Genomic DNA, 22390 nt, shown 5'->3' on the forward strand with positions numbered 1-22390 from the left:
CGAATTTCTGGGGTTTTTCGGTTTTATTTGAAACCATAAGGTCCCTTTAACAAATGTTTTCAGTGAATATATATTACACGGCCACAGTAGTGGCTGTGTAGTTATGGTTAAGTTGCTAAACCCATAGGAAGAGCACTTTTTGGGTGGCTTATAACTTCGCTCCCCCTGGACAAACCCACAAACTTTGCGCAAGTATATGGCCCACTCTGAATTGGACTGAATTGTTTTGCAAAGTTTGGTCCGGGGGGGAAAAGTTATAAGGGGGGTCCCAAAATTTCTTTTTTTCCCCTAATCGATTTAATGGGGAAAAACAACTTTGCTCACGCCTAGAGCCCAAACCACTGGACGGATTTTCACCACATTTTCGCCAGGAGCAGCGGCTTGGTCCCGAAAGCGTGCTTTTGTAAATTTGGTGAAAATCTGTCCGGTAGTTTATTTTAAAACGACCAAAAAGTAGGTCACAAAAAAATTGTGATATCTATGTTCGGTTTGCGGACGCACTTCCCTGTTCGCTCCGCAGACAGGACACCGATTGGCTAATTGGCTTGCGCCATGTCCGCAGACATGCGACATTCCGCTGATTGGCTGGGATGAAGCGTGAGGTGCGTTGGATTGTTTCGATGCGCCCGCCTTCTTGGATCGGTGTTTGGTATTCGCGGACATCGCGGTAAAAACATATTAAAAAACACAACATTGCACTTGTCAAACATATCAAATAATCTCTGGGGAGATGAGGATGGGATGGGCTATGGCTGCAAGAAGCAAAAAACTGGTGTGTTTTTGTTGCGAAAGTCCGAACAGGCAGGATGTTTGTGAACAGTCCTGTGCAGGAACGTAAGAAGTGGTTGATTCCATCTTCTCCTCCACACAAAGCACTTGAGAAGATTGTGTTTGATAAAACCCTCAAGAGATCTGACGGGACTCACAGCATTTTGTCACACAGTAGATTTGGAGGTGTTCAACAATATGTGCCTAAAGTAAAGGCCAAAGAGATTGCATTTCGGCATTCAAGGGATGGAGATGTATAATCATGGCATTGTGTACGGTTTTGTTCCGAGTACACATACATTGTCAGAAAACATTGCCAGCGTGCCCGGTCCACCTAAAACAGAGCTTGTGGAACAGTTCAAATCCAGGTACAAATGATTACCATCTGTTTTTTTGATCAACAATGTTTTTAACAAGTGTCCAAATAAAGCATCCAATTTATATGTAAAAATGGATCCTCTTTGTTAATTTATTTTCTCCAACTATTCCACTTTTTACAATCCCACAAAGAGGATGAGATCTAGGCTACATAAGTGAAGGAGTCCGTGACCTAAGCATAGATGGGGCTAGTGCTAGAAACACTAACTCTTTTTTGTGTACCCTCTACTTCAATGTTGGATTATGGCGCATTCTGTCATTGCAAAGTTTCCCTACCCCTTAGCAGCGCCACAATCATTGAGTAAGGGCAGCCCCCACATTTTTCCTACTGTGCACGTGCACAGGGCCAGTCTTGGACCAGATTGCACCCCAGGCAGGAAGCATCATTGGCACCCCCCCAAAATGTTGCAGAGGTGCTAACTTCAGAGAGGATGGGGAGGGGCAAACTTACTTGTGTGGGGGCATCTAACTTCTTTACACATTCTAATGAGACTATTCTAGTGCAGCTTCAATGTTACAATCCATTATATCTCCCTTTCACTTATACAACCACTCAGAAACCACACACTTAAGCTCAGCTGTGAAAATGAACGGCCTCCTGCCCCTCACTTACAATCACTCCCCTGACATGCAAGAATGAACACCCATCTGATTCCAATTGCCTAAAAATGTATGCATACGATGCTACCAATAAAATGTTTTACATTGCCAAATGCCGGTCATTTGTTAAATGCGTTGCTGCCACCACCATTTATTTTCTGTGCCTTGTCCTTTTATGGCTCTGTTCGTCTTAACAAACATGATGAACGGAAAAGGTGTGATCGCTGGAGTCTGAAATGTCTTACTAAGATAAGGGGGGTTCATGGGGTTTGATGTGTTTTGCTTAAGATTCCAGCTCTCAGATCTGTATCACTGAAGCTGATCATGGGTATTTGCCTGGGCTCTGCTTGATTCACTTAAGTTGAGGGGGTTGGGTATACATGGGTGGGTTGGGTACACATTCATTCTAACCTGTGGCTGTGCCCACCATTTATCCATACCCTCTCATTTGTGTCTGATCTGGTGCTTCTTCAATGCGTGTGTGCGCGCCTCGGCATGTGACTGGGTGCAACACAATAATGGGTGCAGCTTTGTGTTGGTGTGTGTCCTGCGCAGTCTCTTAGCAAAACCAAGCAGCATGAGGAAGCCTGGCTTGGGGCACATTTAAGACAGATTGCAGAGGGCTAGGGAAGCGAGGACGACCCACAAAATATATAACCGCATGTGGGTGCTGTATCACTTCTCCGCACAGTGCTTTTAGCCTGCAACCTTCACTAATTTTCAAGTTGATTGCATTATTTCAGTGACAACACAGATGGTGAGGCAGAAACGTAAATGGTGGACTTAATAGATTGTTGCTTATGCAGTCTGCAACCCCAACCTTACCTTGTGGTACTACAGAGTAATGCTACATTCCGAATGCCCGTTCCTCTATATTGTTTATATTGGTTGCCCAATATTTATTAATATTAAATAGAAGCAATTTCAGGTTATTTTACACGCTTAATTAAAACGCTTGATGTTTATAAATTGATGTGCTTGTGCTACACCCAGAGCGCGGCAAAGAAAGGGCTAGTGAGACCCAAAGTTACTTAAATATGCAAATTAACAAGGGGGGTCCTGGGAGTCCTTCTGCCAGACATTAGTTCTGGGTACGAGAGACTTACCCAGAGTCTCACCCTAAGTTACATGGGGAATCCAGACGTGGACCCCTTACTCACTATTCTTAGAGAGGCACAGCTCCTCCCTACTGATGAGGTCCAACCAGACCGAAACACGTGTCTGGGGATGCTGTTGGTACTCTTGTTCAGAGGAGAATTGCCTAGCATTTCGGTGCTGGACTGCCCCAGAGCAGGACAAAGACTGATATGTTTGGGATATTTCTTCTCTGTGAAAGATAGTGAGCTAAAGATTCTGGGTAAGTCTCGTACCCAGGAATAATGTCTGGCAGAGAGACTCCCAGGACCCCCTTGTCAATATGAGCATATACAGGGAAAGTACAGTAATAAAAAAAACAACAGAACTATAAGACAGTGTTGATAGCCTTACTAATAATCTTCATACATAGAAAGCATTGCTGTCTTCCAAGTCTGTGTTTTCCCCTTTGTATATGTTTCATATGCTTTGAGTGGACCCTAAGTGAATTACTGTAAGAACATATTTTAAGTACAAGTCTACAAATATAGTAATTTGTACTATAGTATAGTGAATTTTTAGTTCCTGACTGTTACTGGCCTAGATATATCAGTAAAGGAAAAAAGAGTGAGCCAGACATGTGATGTCATCAATGACATTTGTGATGTCATCTTTGGTGTCTTGGGTGTTAGTCTTAGCAGCGCACTGTGGTGGCGCGAGTTATGATGCTTCGCTTACCATAACTGGCGAATTTCAGGGGTTTTTCTGTTTTACTTGGAACCATAACGTGCCTTTAACAACGTTTTTTTCACTGAATTTCATAGGTTTTTATTAGTGCAACTTAATCATTACATCCCCTTAAAGTTTTTTCATTGAATATTTATATATGCGTTTGTATTTGGTTCATATATCACGCTTCATGCAGAGTCCAGCATCTGGGTGCAGAAGCAGGTTTCAAACCTGTGCTGCAAAAGCACGTTTCACCAGAGCTATTCTATTACAGTGCTCAGAATTTGGTGGAATCCAGCATGAAGTGCTATAAAAATTGCAACACTATTATCATTCCTGTAGGACTACTGCAGCTGTGTGTGGCCTGCACACCACGCTGTTCTATATCTCTGCGAGGGGGTGCCCCCCCCGCCACCTGACCCCCTGGTTTTAATTCAGGCCTGGTTTTGGTTCAATTATTTCATTTTGGCTTGCTAAGCACTCAGTTTCGTGAGCCCTCTCCCCTTCCCCGACACCAGCTCCCTTCCGCCAACCCTCAGGCCGGCCTACGATCTCTCCTGCCTCCACTGTTTGGCCAGCCCTATGTGAACTACAACGAGGGCCTAACCCTGCTGTTTTTGTCCTGCACACCACATTGTTATTTGACTCTGCGAGGTGAGCGTGTGCCCCTCTTCCGGGTTAATGCCTCTCTCCTGCCCCTAAACTCCTTGAATGGACATGCAGCCCTTTTTCAGTTCCAGCAGCAGGGCAGCCCTCTCAGCTAAGGACCAAGGTAGCCATGAATCAGCAGCAACTGACAAAGTAGGAAAGGCACAAACAGTAGGGACAGCCACCTCCATTCGTCATAAATCACACCACCACTCACATATCTACAACCTTACATTCTCACCAAAAACACGTATCCACTACACATAGCACTTCACTCTATTCCACCCTTAGCTGCATGCTAGGCATCCATCAGAAAGGTTAATACAAGAGTGTGTCCCTTAATTGACCTTTCTCCCACTGTGCAAGACACTGGAATCTAGGCGTGTTTTCATCCAATTAGGTCTCAGGTGCAGGGGAGTGTGGTCCCCTCATTACTGTGACTCAATTTTGTGGCTTAAATTGTATTTTCCTCCCCCACATGTTCACCCCAGTCCCCCTGTAATTTCCTATGTGTAACCCCACCCAGGGCCCTGATTGGTCCAACGTCATTTTAAGACCCAGAGGGCTAGGGCAGCCCTCTGCCTGTTGCAGCCCCGGCAGCTAAGGGCAATTACCAAGAAGCAGTCCCACACTCCCAAGGTCACCAACAGGTCCAGATGCTGACAACCAACTGGAACCCAGCAAAAAGAAAAAAAAAAACAAAAAGAAGGGGATGACCCTACAAGAGAAAAGGTACAAAACCAGGGCCTGCAATCCGTGCATCACAAAAGCACAAGGCCACCACCAGCAACTCCATCAAAACACAGAAGATGATAAAGCAGAAGAATTCATCAACCCAAGCCATCAATTTTACAGACCACCTTAACGACAAAGCAGACTTCACAGATTACCAACCAATCTATGTCAACAACACAGAAACAATCGAACTAAACAACTGCAAGACAAGGTTAAAAAAACAAACCTAAACATCAAAAAGATCATTGCATCCTAATCAACGCTAGATCAATGTCCAAGAGAGCCTCGGAGACTTACGACTTCTTGTACGACTGAGGTAACGACATCTTATTCATAACCGAAACATGACTCGTGACAATTACAAAAACTTCCTCCCTCACAATTTCAAGTGCTCACAAGCAAACAGGAAAAACAAAAGGAGGAGGAGGACTGGCGATAGCATACAAGGAACACCTGAAAATTGAAACTGAAGAACCACTAAGCATGTGAATCCCCAATCCTTCGCCTAACAACAAACCCAAAAATAAACCTCAAATGTATCCTCGTATATAGACCTCTGACATACAATGCAACCTCCGTGGATGCCTTCACTGAAGCCATCGCCAACCTAGCCATAGAGTAGGAACACCTGATAATCCTTGAAGACTTTAACATCTGGTTTGACGAAGAAACCGCTACCACACATAAATCACTAGCCAAACAACTAACGGCAATGAAACTTTATCAGCTTGTCAAAGGAGTAATTCACGCGGCGGGACATACACTAGACGCAATCTTTGCCAACAGAAATAGCTACACCACGTCGCCACCAATACAGGTCCTCTGAAGCGACCACCTCATCATCCCCTTCCTGATCACGCTAGCCACATCAACTGCCAAACAACCTGACAAACTGCCGACTGTCATGAAAAGAAACTGGAGGACCATCAAAAATAGCAACCTGGTAGAACTACTTGAAATGAACCAACCACCAGCAACGACTCTGGATGAAGTTGACCTTGACAGAAAAACATAACTACTTCACAAATGGATCACCAGAACATAGTCGAGATCTCCAAAGAAAAACCTTTCACCCCATTGCGCAAAAGAGCAACAACAAAATGGTTTACCCTGCTACTCAGCGCCATGAAAAGAAAAAAACAGAAAGGTGGAACTAGAATGGAGGGAATAAAACAACCTGGTGAAGAAATTACAATTCCAACGACAAATCCACTCATTTGAGGCCAAAAAGAAATACTACCACAACAGAATCACCAAAGCCACCAACACCCAAAAAAGAACTATTTAAATCATAAATGAAACTAGAAATCCCCCGGATGCAACACACTGATACCTTCAGTGAAACTATGCAACAACCTTGCAGACCACTTCAAAAACAAAATCAGCACCATCCAACAGATCATACAAAGCAGACCAACCAACTGCAAACTGCAACCTGCTCAGCCATCCTAGGATTGCCAGAATAAACTCGGAAGCTTCCCCCAAATATCAGCAGAGACATTTGTCAAGCTGGTAAGCAATAGCAACAAAGCTGGCTCCCCATACATCGCTGCCCCCCCAGACATATCAATCCTCACACAAGGAACCACCATGGAACACTATAGAAACCTTTTCAACAGGTAGAGCACCGAGATAATTCAAATCAGCATACATCAAGCTGCTCCTCAAGGACACAGCAGGAAACGTGGAGGACAGCTCCAACTACACATCCATCTCTAACATTCTATATCGAGCGCAACTACTCGAAACACACATCTATAAAATTCATGGAAGAACACCCACTGCTGGATCAAGCACAAGTAGGCTTCAGACCGATGAGGAGAACGGAAACAGCACTGTTCTCAATCTAGGACGATCTAAATACTAATGCAGACTTAGACAAAAGCACAGCTCTAAAACTTCTGGATCTCTCTGCAGCATTTGACACAGTCAACCATGACATCCTCATCGGGAGATTGAAAGAAATAGAAAATCACTGACGTAGCCCTACTATGGATTAAATCCTTTCTAACAAACAGAACAGAATCTATATGGCTCAAACCTTCCAAATTCACTCCAAGGGAATCCACCTGTGGAGTACCACAAGTTTCCTCCTTATCCTCATTGCTTTTCAACATATACCCGATGACACTAATCAAGCTCATTAAAAAAACAGGGCTTTACATGCTACAACTACGCTGATACATAGATCGTCTACAAAATACAAGATAAAACAGGAAGGAAAACGCTCGAAGACTGCTTACAAGAACTCTACGGCTGGATGAACACTAACAACCCGGGCAAAACAGAAATAATGATCTGATCTAAATACGAGGAAAATGATCACTACAACCCATGGCCGACGGAACTAGGAACAGCGCCAACTCATCAATGATAGTAAAGAACCTGGGAGACTTGATGGACAACAAACTAACACTTGAGCAACAAGTAAAAACTATAATCAAGAAATGTTCTTCCTCCTACACGCGGTACAAAGGATCCTACCATTCCTCTCTTGGGTATGGTAGGTATTGTTTATTTATAAAGCGCCTACAAACAGGCAAATGTTTCAAAGCGCTCATGGAGAGTGGGGGCATGGGGAAAAAACAACAGTCGCTCACAGCCCTTGAAATTCTGAGACGATAGTAGTCTGCATAGGCAGAGTAAATGCATAAAATACATTTAGCAGTTGGGACACAGCAAATAGGCCCAATGACAATTCTGCAGTTTTACCAGTGCAATTAGGGTTGAAGACAAGGGAGAACAGACAGACTAACTTCAGGCACGGTGCATTCGGATCGTGCAAGTGCACAGACAGTCACTGGGAGGGGGAGGTCAGTGCACCCAGTCAGTGGAGACTGAGGTAAGTGCCTAGAGAGCTGCTCTCCCGGGTTATTTTGCAAGTGCAGTAAAGGTGGGTGGGGTGTAGGGCCCTGAGGCAAGTGTGAGAGAGGGCTGGCGGGGGTGCCCAGGATCTGTGAGACTCTGAAAAACACCAGGCGGCCAGTCATCAAGCTTAAGAAAGAGGAGGGTCGAGAGGGAAAGAGCAGAGCACTGGGTTAGCAGGGTAGAGGGAGAAGAGGAAGTCTTGAGGACTTTCCAAAACTTAAGAAGATCAGGCTCAAGACGGAGGGCGGCAGGGAGGCACCTGCTGAGGATAGGGATCTCCTACAAATCTCTGCTTGGAGAACCGGCTCACTCGTAGATGGTTGGAGTTAGATGAGAAGAGGGCTTGTGAGGGATAGCATTTAGGTAGACAGCGCTGCAGGTAGGTAGGTTCCAGGCCCCAGAAAGCCTTGTGGACAAGGCAGAGGGTACTGAACTTGATCCTTGCAGCCACAGGGAGCCAGTAAAGGGATTTCAGAGCAGAGGGATGCAGTCCCTGGGCTTGAGACCAAGGATAAGGCTTTCGGTTCTGTCCTAGATGAGTGGCAAAGGGTGAAGGGTAGAAGGGAGTTTGAGGAAGAGGCTGTTGCAGTAGTCCAGTCTACAGCAAACCAGGGCTCTAGAGACGGTGAACTGCTGGGGGAAAGTGAGAAAACGTAGAGTACCTCTGAGGAGGTGTAGCTGATAGACTTTTTAGAGATGTCCAAAATGTGAGAGAATGAGAGCAAGGCATAAATTAGTTTTCAAAAATCGATTAGCAAATGAACTAATTTGATTAGAAATGTTGTACTAATATTGAACGTCACCAGAATTAGTTGTACCCAAAGATATAGAATTAGCAAGAATGCAGAAATGATTTCTGTGTACCTCTGAAGTATAACATCAGTGCAATGCCTGTAAAATGTAAAGGTTTGCTGCATGAATGTGGCCAAACAAATAAAGCTCTAGTTCAAGGATGTGTGGCTGGGTCATGCAATCAGTGTTGCAGCACAGTGCTGCGTCCGAGGGGCCAAGTCAAGATTTGGCTGTGTAGATAAGGGGAATGTCATTGGTTAAAAATAAGAGATTAAATACATAAACATTGATAGCCAGACACCTTGAGAATGCACCTAGCAATGGCACCTCACTGCCTGTAGCAAGCAGTGTCTTGCTATAATATGAGCGACAGGAACATTGATCCAGTCACGGTGTGCCTGACCAACTTTTAAGGGCCAGTCACAAACCAAACTAGCTGAATGCTCTGCAGGAAGGAAAAACTACTTTGAATACTTGCGCACATTTTTATAAAGCGCACATTTTTATAAAGCGCATACACATTCGAACTCAGCTTTGCCAACTTTCAGACAACAGAACACAGAAGGGAAAGGTCCCCTACACACTCGGGAACTCAGCCAAAACAAAAACTATGCAAGTAGTATGCAGCGATTGAAGATTTCTACCTTGACACCATAAATACCCCCAAATGTTCAGTATTGCGCAAAGTGTAGAATCGGAAACCCAAGACAATTCCAGCTTCCCCATTTACAAAGATTGAGATCTTCAGCCACAACTCTTTTCCTGATGGTCTCAGTCTCTGCAGCCGCCCAACATGTTCCAAGTGGTAAACTGTCAGCCATGTAAACTCTAGACATTTGTTAATCACAGCTGCAATCTTGAAGATAAGATCTTGGTAAAAAAAAAAAAAAGTGGTGTTTTGGCTCCAATGCTTAGCCTCCCCAAAATTGACTGTCCCGATTAGTTGGTAGTAAGTGTATTTTTAATAAATGTTCTACGTGGCCTCTACCTAGGTGTCCAAAACCCACAGTCAAGGCCTCATACCCACTAGAACACATTTAATTGTAGGGCATGTTGCAATCATTTGAAGCACAATCACTATTCCTAACTTCAACCAATTGATGTGGTCTTTTGCAATACCTACTACTTGGCTTATTCCGCTAACCAAACTGAGCAATTCTGGGAAAATCTTTACCTTCATGCACCTAGGTTCTGATACATCTATGAAATTGGTAGCACTTACCAATACACTCGGGCCAGGTTGCATATTTGAAAAGAAAGGTACCATCCACTAGGGAGGCAACCATGGACAGGGTCGGACTGGCCCATAACATTGTCTCGGGCACCAATGAAAAAGTGGCTCATAGAAATTCATTCCTTTTGTGACAGACTGTTTGAACAGTGCAGGCTGCGTTATTAAGGCAGGTGCTGGGTGTAAGTGGCTGATGATAATATTATAGAAATATTATCATCAGCCACTTACACCCAGCACCCATTCATTGATGAAAAGGGCCCGGCTCCCCCACCCAAACCTCCCTAGCACTCTTGACTCCCTCGGCCTCCTTGCCTCTTCAAAGTTGAAGCCAGAGTGTGAGAGGGGGGGGCGGAGATTCTCCTCTCACGTCGGAATGACGCCGCAACCGGGCTGGGCTCATAACATTGATACAGTGTTTTGTAGCCCAGCCCAGGTGCTTTTGCCTGTCTCGCATGCAGTGCACACTGTGCACAGAGGCAGGCAGTAAACTAAAAAGGCACAATCCTTTTTTATTTTTATTTTTGTTGGGTGGAAAATCATATCGCAGTAACTGCGACATGATTATTAAAATACACAGCAAACCGGCATTATATCGCAAATAGCGATGCGATACCGCTTATTTAATGCCTTGTGAGAGAGTGGAGTCGAAGATGACCCCAAGGTTTTTTGCCTCGCAGGCGGGTGCGGGCACAGGGCCAAGGGCGGCCAAGGAGGGTAAAAGTGGCAAAGTGGGAGCAGGGGTCCCAATGCGAATGATCTCAGTCTTACTGATGTGTAGGCAGAGGTTGTTTGCAGCACACCATGACTGAATAGTGGACAGTCAAGATATCAGCAAGGGGGGGCTGAGGGTAGCCTGAAAGATAGTTGCGTGTCATCTGCAGAACACCGGAAGTTAGAGGTGAAAGTGGCAATCACATGTGCCAGTGCAGCCATATAGACATTGACGAACCAGGGGATAGGTTAGATGCCACAGGTTGAGAAAGCTATAATTGAGAGAAAGGCTCCGAGTTCCACCTGGGATGGGTGGTCAGAGAGAAAGGAGGTTAACCACGCCAGAGCCTGACCTGTGATTCCCAGGGTGTGGTGGAGAGGTGCTATCAGGATGTTGCGATTAACCCTGTCAAAGGCAGAGGAAAGGTCAAGGAGAATGAGGACAGAGGGAGTGTCAAGTGTCAAGATTTGAGAGCAGGTCTTCATGGGTGTTCAGAAGAAATGTTTCTGTGCCTCTGGATGCTCAAAAGCCAGACTGATGGTCAGGGAAGCAACCAATAGATTCAGTGCAGATGGTCAGCTGAGAGATAGTCAACTTCTCGAGTAGTGATGGAGATAGGGCAGTAGTTTGCCGGAATGGAGTGGTCAGCAGAGGGTTTCTTGAGCAGAGGGTGTACAAGGGAGTAATTAAGGGCAGTTAGAAACACTGCAGTGGAAAAGGAGAGATTGCAGAGATCAGCCAAGAATGGGGCGAGGGAGTCAATATTGTCCTTAATGGTTTTAGAGGGGTAGGGGTCCAACCATTTGGAAGAAACCTTCATAGACCGGACTTGTCTGGTGACCTCATCAGGTATGAGAGAGAAGAGAGGGTAAGTGGAGGGGGCCAAGTGGGGGCTCTAGTGTTGCTGAATGCTGTGGTGTGGCGGAGAGGGTGGAAAGGATGTCTTGGGTTTTTGCGATGAAGTGTGCAGCCAGGGCCGTGCAAAGGTCCTGGGTGGGTGCGACAGAAGAAGAGGCTGCTGCAGGATTGGCCAGTTCCTGGCAGACTTTGAAAAGCTCAGCCATGTTATTTGATGCCGCACAGATGCAAGCTTGAATAAACACTCTTTTCTTGGAGCAAATACAGTCTCGATATTGCCTTTGAAGGAGGTGGCAGGCCAGTTTGTCAGATGGTCCGCCAGACGAGTTCCATTTCCGCACAGTTGCCCTACACACGTGTTCAGCCAGATCAGAGTCGTACCACGGGTTGCACTTTTTGAAGGATTCAGTCGAACCCTCATGACAGGGGCAAGAGAGTCAAGAGTGTTGGAGAGAGATTGAGGTTAGCGAGGGCTGTGTCAGGGTGGGAGTCAGCAACAGGAACGGGAGGCGGAGAGTAGGTGGAGGCAAAGGAAGCCACTGTCACTTTTTTCATGGGTCTGATGACTTTGAAGCCGAGTGGCTGTGCCGGTGTGTTGCTGCAAGAGGAGAGGAGAGCTTCAGGTGTGCATAGAGAAAAGAGCGGTCAGTCCAAGAGAGAGAGGTAGTGAGAGGTATGTCAGAGATGAGAGCATCCAAGGTGTGGCCAGCAGTGTTCATGGAGCCAGAGGGTATGATTAAGAGGGCGAGAAAGTCACATAGGTTGCCGAAAGGTCCTGAGGCGTCAGGAGAGTCCAGATGGATGTTGAGATCACGCATCAGGAGGAGATGAGAGGAGGAGAGTAGAGAGGAGGCCAGGTCAGCTCAGAAGAGTGGACTGTCCTGGTAGCCAATAGACGGTGGCCATAAGGAGAGAAGATTTAGCAGAGAAACCAGGCAGACTAGGCACTCGAAGGAGGTGTAGGCATGATGACAGTTATCCATTCTAGGAAGATGCCACTCTCCCCTCTCCCTCGCCCCCATCTGCTATGTCCAGGGCGCACAGAGGATTTTATAGCCTTCGGGGAGGAGTGTGTCAAAACTCATGACAGAGCTATCCTTGAACCACGTCTCTGATGGCGAGCGCACCAATGTCCATGAGTTCAAGGAGGTTGCAGATGGCAGACAAGTGTTCAACAGCAGAGGGAGTGTTGAGTGTAGCAATGTGGAGCAGATTACCTTCTTTGGGGGTCTCCGACGGGGTGGCGCAGGGGACGATGTTCCCCACAGGGGTGGCAGGAGGGCCAGAGGGAAAGTGGAGGATAGCAGAGGAGCCAAGGCTGCCAAGGGAGTCAGGACAGTGTGGAAGGTAAGGGAACCAGTGCAGAGGAAGGCACAGTGGGCAAGGGAGCCAGTGCAGAGGATGGTACAGTGGGCAAAGGAGCCAGTGCGGAGGAGGAGTGTGGCACAGATGGAAGGGGGGCCTGGCCGGAGGTAGAAGCGAGGGAGGAGCCTGTCAAAGAGAAGAAGGTTGGGTTGAGGACCCTGAACCACGATGGCTCCATTGAAACAAACATTAATGATGACTCTGGAAATGGCAAAGAGGTCAAGGAGAACCTCCCAGCGAGTGTCAACATTAATGGGAGAAAAGGCGATAGGAGAGAGAAAGCCGACCATGTAGCTCGTCCATAGGTCAGGTGCGTTAACGAAGAAGAGGATGTCACTGAGTGTCTCTCTGGCAGAGGCCGTGACATAGGTGTCTGCAATAGGAAGGCCTGGGTTGGAGCTCAGTATGTCCCTTAAGTTTCTTCCGGCCAGATTTAGTGATTGGGGATAGTCAAGCAGTTAGAGAGGATATGAGAGATTGATAGCGACATAGTTGGCTGCAGTGAAGGGACACTTACCAGTCTGAAGCACTGATGAACACAGTATTAGAGGGTGCAGTGAGGGTACAGGGGAGGGGTAGGGAGAAAGAGGGTAGCACACAGCTAATTAAGACACGAAGCAGCTCCTAGGCAAAGCTAGATACGATGTCAGCAGGACAGCTGAAAAGAACAGTGCAACAACCAGGCAGTGCCAAGAAACCACATTGCAACAACTGTGCAGTGCTAAAATCGGTTTTAGTAGAGCAAGGTGCAAACACAAAGCAACAACTGACAAATGGGCACAGGCCAATACGATTTTTTGTAGGTATGGGAAGTCTGAGTCCAGATGAGATGGAGTGAGAGGTGGGAAAGTCACAGGATTGATGAAGTTAGGTTGAGGGAACTAACCTTCGAAGAAATGTTAGATGCTCTATAAGTTTCACTGTATCCAGAACATGTGGAGTTCTCCTCAGCCTCCATGAACACGAGCGAGGGGGGGCTGTAGGAGAGGACCCCAGGCAATGACAGGGGAACAGACAGGGCCTTAAGATGTGGGTCTTGGGAGGCCTGCCGACTAGCTGATTGGGCCTGATGCTGTAAGAGGGGCCCAATCGCAGACTTCCTCAGAGAAGGCCAGGCACTCAAGTGCCAAGTGGCCATCTTGAAACAGAGCTGATGCAGTGATTTAAAAGTGGCTTCATCCCAACACGCAGCACCAGCAGTCGAAAATTACACAAAGCTAGATTTTCATTTTCTTTTCTTTAAATTCGAATAAAAACTGATTATTTTTCTGATTTTCAGTTTCTGTTTCTTTTCACGTGCGCCGCTTGCGCAGGGAAGTAGATAAGGCACAATGAAGCCCAAGAGGGGCTTACCTGTACCGAAGAATTGGAATCCCAGCCTCAAGAGCTCCCGGTGGGGCCTTAGTGCAAGGCATCATGGCTCGATGGAATGAGGAGTTAACCAATGACCCCTAACTTAATCTCCTTCACCCACAAAACACTCACTATTGTCACACTCATGTCCAGAGTATACTATGCCAACAGCCTATAACTAAGAATACCCGAACAACTATTAAAGAAACTTCAGCACATCCAAAAGGCTGCGGCCACACTCCTGCTCAAACTACCATGAAGAGAACACATTACCGCAGTGCAGAAAATTCTGCACTGGCTACCAAATAAAACAGCAAATAAAGTTTAAAACAATATGCATAATGCACAGAACAATCCACGGCCAAGGAGCAGAGTTCCTAAATGAAATAACCGTCTACCATCCGACAACACCACTCAGATCAGGCAACGACAGTCACTTAGAAACAAAAGCATACAATAAAAGAAAATTCGGAGTATCATCTATCTCAACAAATACCTGGAATGACTTTCACAAGGGATCAACAGGAATTTAGGAAACTATTCAAGACTTGGCTCTGCTCCAGAACCAGAAGGAAGCATACACCCAACGGGAAACAAGAATCCTAAGGAGTTACCCATGACCCCTAACTTAATCTTCCCTACCGGAGGGCAGAGGAGGACAGCCTAACAACCCCTGTCCACTTACTGCTAGTCCACAGGGAAAACCTAGGCAGGTAAGGACAGCCCACGGGCAGGGAGTGACCAGAGCCCTCTAACCCAAACATCGCCAACCAAGGACAGGGGAACACGCCTGCATCAGCCAGATACACACCACTACAGTAACAAAGAGGAAACTGGCACATATCAACATGCCTGCCAAGTGGGCGGACAAAAACAATACCAAACACACAGGATAATCAGATGTTGAGAGCAGAAACACAAAGCAAAAGAGGTAAAACCAGCTAACCCAACTCTAAAACCTCAACTTTCTGCATACACTTCTAATACAGAAACTCACACAACTGCTTCTTTGCACAGCAATCTGCACTTACTTCACCACATTGCAACAACAGACAAACAACTCGGCACAACAGCACACTGGGAAGTCACACTGACTCGAATACCGCACTAATTTCAGTGAACGGTGCAAACAGTACTGAAGCTGCCAACAGGACATCAAAACGTTCACTTTCCTATTCCCGATACAAACAGGGAACCACTCCGGTGGCGACATTGCGCAGTACAAATATAACATTAACATTATCTGCATGCAGGCTTTTTAAAGGAAGAAACTGGATAGTGGGGCTTGGTTCTGCGATCTGACGATAAAACCTGATCGAAAGCGAAGGAAGATGGTAGCAGTCGAAAAAACTAAAGCAAATTGCATTCAATATGTTTTTTCTAAAAAAGGTTGTTCAGCTTTAACAACTCCATGGCCGTGGACAAATTATCAACACAAACACACTATTACATTTGGCTATTCAAAGAGGAGAATTCTCAGTTGTGTTACACATATACCCTTTGACCCTGTAGATATTGATCTCAACAAACCTGTATGAATACATTTGTATAAGAGTAAAGATAGGGAGAAATGGCATGTGAGGAGGAACACATTATTTGTCCACCCATTGACTGCCAGTGTCCATGTTAATCTCTATGGCCATTCCACCCAGTTCTTGCCCCTCTCGTCCAAAATACCTCCTCGTGGGAACTCTTGAGCTTGCGTTAATCAAGCCTAACCATCAAACGTTGCACTTGAAAGTGCATTCAGTGCTTTTCCTTAATTTGAGATTTAAACCCACTTCTGGTGTAATAAAAATGTCTTATTTTATTTAATTGTTTTTTTAATAACATGCTTAATCAAGGTCTGCTTTTAGCCACTTGATTTACAAGCCCTATGGGTGTCCTTCACTTAAGTCCTGTTTAAACAATCATTGGCAAAGTCAACAGTTATGACATCTGTAGTGAAGTGAAAGATGTAACTGCATGCGTTATTGGAGCGATGTGTGCATGTTTGCCAAAGCACGCTATAGTGAACAATTACCACCCACATTGTGTAAAGATGTAAATCACTGGAGTTGGTCTGTTTTAAGACAAGTAATCGGTGTGTGTACAAGGGTATACTAAATTCACCGTATACCGATTCAGGGACGTCAGGTTTCCGGCGAGGTAGGGGTACCGAAAGGGTCTTGATGGTGGACGGCCAACCCAGGCTGGTTGACAGAGGTGGTGTTGGGGCCTTGATACTGTTAGATCTGTCAGCAGCCTTTGACACTGTGAACCATCCTAGCCTCCTGTCCTGCATAGCCTCTGCCCGTCTCTCTGGAACCGTTCTGGCCTGGTTTCCTTCATTCCTGATGAGTAGGGATCAATAATTTTCTCTGCTTCACGTCTTGTCTTCCTGTTTCTTGTGGTGTCCCTCAGGGATCTGCTCTATCCTCAATGCTGTTTAATATCTATGTTCGCCCTTTGGTTGAGCTCATCTGCTCTCACTGCTTCAGGTGCTACTTTTATGCGGATGACACACAGATACTGGTGCAGTTAGACCTTGACCGGACCGAGGTGGCAGCCTACTTGCATGGTTGCCTTGTGGAAGTGATAGAGTGGATGGGCCACAATTGGCAGAGGTCCTGGTGCTGGGTGCTTCTTCTCTTTGCTTGTAGTTTTGGTGGTCTTCCTTCTGGCCTTTGTCACTGGGTGAGTTTCCTGTTCCAGTGACGATTGTTAAAAATGTGGGGGTCTACACATCTTCATCACACTCCATGGCTCCACTCTGTTATTTTAGTCTGGAGGTTATTTCCTTGTTACGTTGCATCCTCGAGCCAAGATGCCTATTTGGCGTATGTGCTACAAATACGACAAACGGAACATAACAAGGCACTGTCAGAGGGGGAAATTACTAGCGTGGACGTAAATGTATCCCTCAGCTAGTGAACTATCGATATGTTCTGGGGCGTTCACTTAGCTCAAGCACAAACGGGCCTCTGGTGCGTTGAAAGCATGATCAGGCTTGCCGACATTCCCTGTTGACTCCGATCGCACACACAAGGCACATCGTCCCTGTTAATCGACCACAAAGCGGATTACAAGGTGCTGTTGCAGAGCCCAGCTTCTCTGCACTCATGAAGGGGCTCGTCATGACAGCGCAACAGTCATGCAACTTCTTCAAATGAAAGGGGCCTCGAGCCTCAGGTGGGACCCCAGGTGGGACCCCAAAAAGTTACCCCATGTTCCATTCAGCAGTCTTGTAACAAAGCAATATATTAATTTCTCTATTTTTGTGCACTTTTAAGCACTCGCATTACAAGCTGCCTTTTCTAGAGCCCTCCCAGCTTCACTTTCCAACTGCCATCACCGAATTCCTGTCTAACACTGGTTCCACCACAGCAGCCACTGAAGGTACACAATGGGCAAACTAAGTCGGAGTCTGTGGAAGGAAGCCAGAGATGTTTATCATTTCTTTTTGCAGAGGCACAATGAGCCTCATTACGAGTTAAGCAGTAAATCCGCAGAAAATTAATTACTGTCACTGCCACTTGGTCAGGCGGTGTATTTCCCCATTTATTTTTGGAACATTAGATCCAATGGGGCTTTTTTTGCGGAATTACCGTTGCAGTAATTCCACCAATTCTGCTGATTTTTTCCATAGATGCCAAGATTTACCTCCAGGGTTTTGTACAGCTTAGTGGTAAAATTGGAAGTAATTCAGTTACCATCCAATTTTACCACTTACCGATCAACTAGCAATGAGGCCCATTATAACGGTGCTGTAAACGTCCTTCAGTTGGAGGAGGCGGCAGAAGTCGATCGACATTACAAAAGAGCGAGTGACTGGAGGTGCTTTGCGAGTACCTGGCCCCCTTCCCGGCAGACTGGGGCCTGTATCTGCCTCCCACATCCCTTACTGTGCTCAGACTGCAGAGGCAGGCTGGACAGGCCGCCACATATCTCTCAGCTTTTCTTTCAGTCAGGACAGAAGTGCACTGTGAAGGGCCCTTTGAAGTCCCCCGTAAAGCCGAGACTCCACGTTCTTCCCCGGAGACCTTGAGAAGAGCGTAAAAATCCAGAGTTAAACCGGAGACTAGGCAGGTATGCTCTAAAGCTGCTGGGCGACCCTGCTAATATGAACCACCCTGAGTTCCCACCTGTTTCTGGACACAGCTGGCAACGTCCCAATTAATTGATGAGCTTCCCACCCACACAGGACGAGGAGAATATAAAAGCTCGAACTGTTGGCATTGCCAATGCTTGTTGCTGAAAAATTGCAGTAGTAATTTAATTACTACAGAATTATCTATTTCCTGTCTAGTGTCGTAGCTATATTCTATCTCTCTTTTCTAACCAATCTGGCTAAATTTGGACTTCAATTTATTGAGAGAAATGGTGCTCGACTAGAAATAGGCTTAAGTGCAATACATTTGAAAGGAGACCGGAAGTAGGCGCAGATCCAATGTAATTAGACTTTTAGAGTCGCTTCTAAAACAAAACTGATTGTTACAAGGTTACGGTGGGAATAAAAAGTAGGTAAAACAATAGTCGAAACCTCTAAATGGAACGAGCTAAACCGCTATTTGCACGGCATGTGATTCAACAGCCTGTACATAATTAACCCCTCCCGCCCCAAAATTAAACTCACAGCACTCGCCGCGCCATGATCGACTTTGACTTTCTCCGATGGTGAACAGAAGGCCGATATCTTTTGCAAGTAGCTCCGATTAGAGGAACGGACCAATAAAAACATCTTCATCACGTGATTTACACGTTACGTTTTATGAATGTCGTGCAATATCCCGTGATGTAACTACGTCACGTTCCGTGCGGCATATGAGCGGGAAGGTCGCAATCCCAGTGAGCCTCCTAGATCGAGCCAGCAGGTCGTGCCTGCTCGATTTCGTCCCCGTCAACTACGGCCTTCAGAACTATCTAGGGGTATTTCTCGAATTTTTTGTCTTGTATAGATGGGTGTCAATGGCATACAACCCAACATTCTCGAGCACGAGGGAGGGAGATTTCACCCCATAAAGCGGGAGAAAGAAATTCCCCCACAGGATTGCAGTGGGGATTTAATCAAACAAATTTGGAGTCTTCTGCCCAAATTGGTAGGTTCAGCGTGTATGTGATGGGAGTATGAACTTATGTTTGTGAATACTTGCAAAGAGGCTGTGGGGGTAAAAGAATGGGGTACATAACATTTGAGAAGGGTCTATGCCAGTGGCCGCTAGTTAATTTTTAAATTGGAGGGTGGTACATCTTTTCAACAAATATGTAGGAGTGACCTCTCAATCACACATTTTGGATGGGTGGCACTCGATTTGTAATCAGCTAACTCACTTTCCAAGCCCACTACCCATCCATGCACTTCAATGGGTCCTCAACCACCAATGGGTGTTAACCACCGTGGTGACACTAAAGGTTGATAACTATGTTTTACTCTAAGAAAAGGTTACACTTGAGTTAAAATCTTGTATTTTTAGCTCACTTTCTGTGAAAAATTGGGTCAAAAGCCACAGTTTAAAATCTGTTTTGTAGGATAATACATGAAAAATGCAGTGTACAAGAGCATTTTTCAACTAATGTTCAGGGTGACTTTGCCATGTTCAGGATGCTATACCAGTATAAAACGCATTTCCATTCTGGTTGTACCCATACATGTCCCTGTGGGCTGCACCATTACATGTCAACTCTACCATTTAAGAACATACACATATTGGCTTAACCAGCACAACATTCCATGCCATGGTATGAAAACACATCCAGGTGTGCTGCACCAATGTGGCCCAGTCTGGCCAGGTAATAACACATCATGTTTGCTGTACTCTTGATGATCTGTAATAAATGCCATGCTGCAGTAAAATAATATATCCAGACTGGATGCAGAAATGTAGGCCATTCTAGACACTTCATAATACTCCATGTTGTCTTCACCCTTTGGTTCCAGTTAAGTAAAATATGTCCAGACTAACCACACTGATGTAGGCCAATAGTACATAAGAATACTCCTGCTGTCTTTGCCATTATTGCCCAGTGAAAAATGCCAAGCCAATGTATAGAAATATTTCCTGACACCAGAAAGGTGGGCAAGTACCATGTAAAAACACTCCTCATGTTGCCTTTAACCTTGATGCCCAGTGAACAATTCCATGCCACAGTAAATTAAAACAAGGGGGGGCTGGGAGCTATATAGCTCTAGCTTGCTGCCTAGAAGAGCATGGTTAGCTTGATACCAACACCTACCTGGAGCTACTTTTTGCTCCCCAGGCCAACTGATACTGCCACAAGCACACCTATGTGAATTTGGGACAAGCTATAAACAAACATCAGTTCACATCTATACAACATTTAAAGCACAAGGGGTAATAAATAATGGACAAAACGAAATGTTTTTGTATTATGTTGAAGTTGGTTTTGGGGAACGCCATGTACAGAGCTCCCTGTTTTCAGAGGTAGCTCCTGGTCACTGCCTAATGCTTGATATATGATGGGCTATTTCTAACGCGCTTAATACCCAGAGGTTTCTAAGCGCGGACCCGGAGATCGAACCTGTTGCAAAACAGCTTAAACAAACTACTCACTATCCCTATCCTGACAAGGATGTGAGTAAAAGGGGACACTCTCACCAAGGGATATGATATATGATATGGCATTTATAACACGCCTATACAGTAGTGTTTCAAAGTGCAACAAGGCAAGGTAGGGGGAACAGAGGGAAGGCAGAGAGAACGCTCTTACTAGGCCAGGTGACCTTGAGATTGCACAAGTGCAGGGGAAGGGAAAGTGCGGGTAGGGCGAGGGGGCAGTGCAATAAATAGGCTCAACAGTAAAAAATAAATAGAATAAATAAATAAATACAGTAGGTAAAAGTGCGGCCAGCTAGTGGCAAGTGCAGGGGTAAGTGCAGACATCTAGTGTTGAGCTGGTGGAAACTGTAGGGATACAGAAACAGCCCCCCAAATGCAGGTGTTGCCCGGGGGGCAGTGCAGATTTGCAGCTGGCGGGGAGGGGACCTGGGCCCGAGATCAGAGGGTAGCCAGGTGACCAGTGCATTTTTAGTCAGAAGTTCAGCTGGGGAGAGGAGGAGAGATAGCAAAAGCAAAGCGGAAGGTCTTGAGGTGCTTCCGGAATCGGAGATGGTTCTCCTCAAGTTTCAGGGAGGCTGTTTCAGAAGGAGGCCCCAGCCGAAGAAAGAGATGTACCACCAACTCGTTGCTTGGAGAAGCGACTGACCCTGAGGGAGTTGGAGGCGGATGAGCGAAGAGCTTGAGAAGAAAGATATTTAGGAAGAGGAAGTTGGAGGTAGCGAGGCCCCAGAGGGCCTTGTGGACAATGCAGAGGGTTTTGAACTTAATCCTCACAGCCACTGGGAACCAGTGCAGAGATTTCAGTCCTGGAGAGATATGATCCCTGGGAAAGGACAAGTCTTGCAGTCTTGTTCTGGATGAGTTGCAGAGGGCGCAGAGTAGTAGCAGGCAGGTTTAGAAAGAGGCTGTTGCTGTAGGCCAGCCTAGAGAGAACCAGAGCTCTGGAGACAGTGAGCTTCTGGGGGAAGGATATGAAAGGAAGAATACCTCTGAGGATGTTCAGCTGGTAGTGTGACTTCCTAGAGACGTCAAAGATGTGAGGAGAGTGGAGTTGAAGATGACCCTGAGGATTTTAGCCTCACAGGTGGGAGAAGGAAGAGGGCCAAGAGGCCGGCCAGAGAGCGACAGGAAAGGAGGGAGCAGGTGTGCCGATGAGGAGAATCTCAGTCTCACTGGCATTAAGGCAGCGATCGTTGGCGGCACACCACTCCTGGATAGCAGACAGTCAGAGATAAGAGAAGAAGAGGTGGCGGAATGCAGCCTGAAAATGAGCTGAGTTTCGTCCGCATAGCACTGAAAGTTGGGGCAGAGAGTGGCAATACTGTGGGCGAGAAGTGCCAGGTATTGGGTGAACAGCCAGATGGAGAGGTTGGGCCCTGGGGAACAACACAAATGGAAATAGAGGAGAGGAAGGACCCAAGTTGTCCCTGTGAGGGTCGATCAGAGAGGAAAGGGGTCAGCCAAGCCAGGGCCTGATTGGTGATACCCAGGTTATCACAGACAGTTGAGCAGGATGGCATGGTTGACCGTGTCAAAGGAAGAAGAGAGATCAAGTAAGATGAGGACATATGTGGATGTGATGAAGACGTACCAAACCATTGTTTACACGTCGAAACCGGTTGAGAGAAACTTAGGATAAGGCCACTTGCAAAGTCTCTTTTTGGCCTATCCCGATTGCTGACCACCTCTTCTAAAATCTACTGTGGCCCTGCACTATGT

General features: G+C 46.1%; 1 protein-coding gene across 2 annotated transcripts in view; it reads right to left on the reverse strand.

Moving 5' to 3' along the window:
- MRPL23 (mitochondrial ribosomal protein L23) overlaps window positions 1–22390 on the reverse strand; it is a 261681-nt gene that overhangs the window by 103557 nt on the left and 135734 nt on the right. Inside the window, exon 1 of one of the 2 annotated variants that reach the window (XM_069623943.1) lies at window positions 18730–18848. The exons of the other annotated variant lie outside the window; for it this stretch is intronic. Coding sequence (XP_069480044.1) covers window positions 18730–18746 — 17 coding nt within the window. The 5' untranslated portion in view covers window positions 18747–18848. Of the gene's footprint in view, window positions 1–18729; window positions 18849–22390 lie in introns of those variants that run through there. 2 annotated transcript variants of the gene reach the window in all.

The sequence above is a fragment of the Ambystoma mexicanum genome, chromosome 11, assembly GCF_040938575.1.
Source record: "Ambystoma mexicanum isolate Mex_15411 chromosome 11, UKY_AmexF1_1, whole genome shotgun sequence".
Classification (NCBI taxonomy): Eukaryota; Metazoa; Chordata; class Amphibia; order Caudata; family Ambystomatidae; genus Ambystoma; species Ambystoma mexicanum.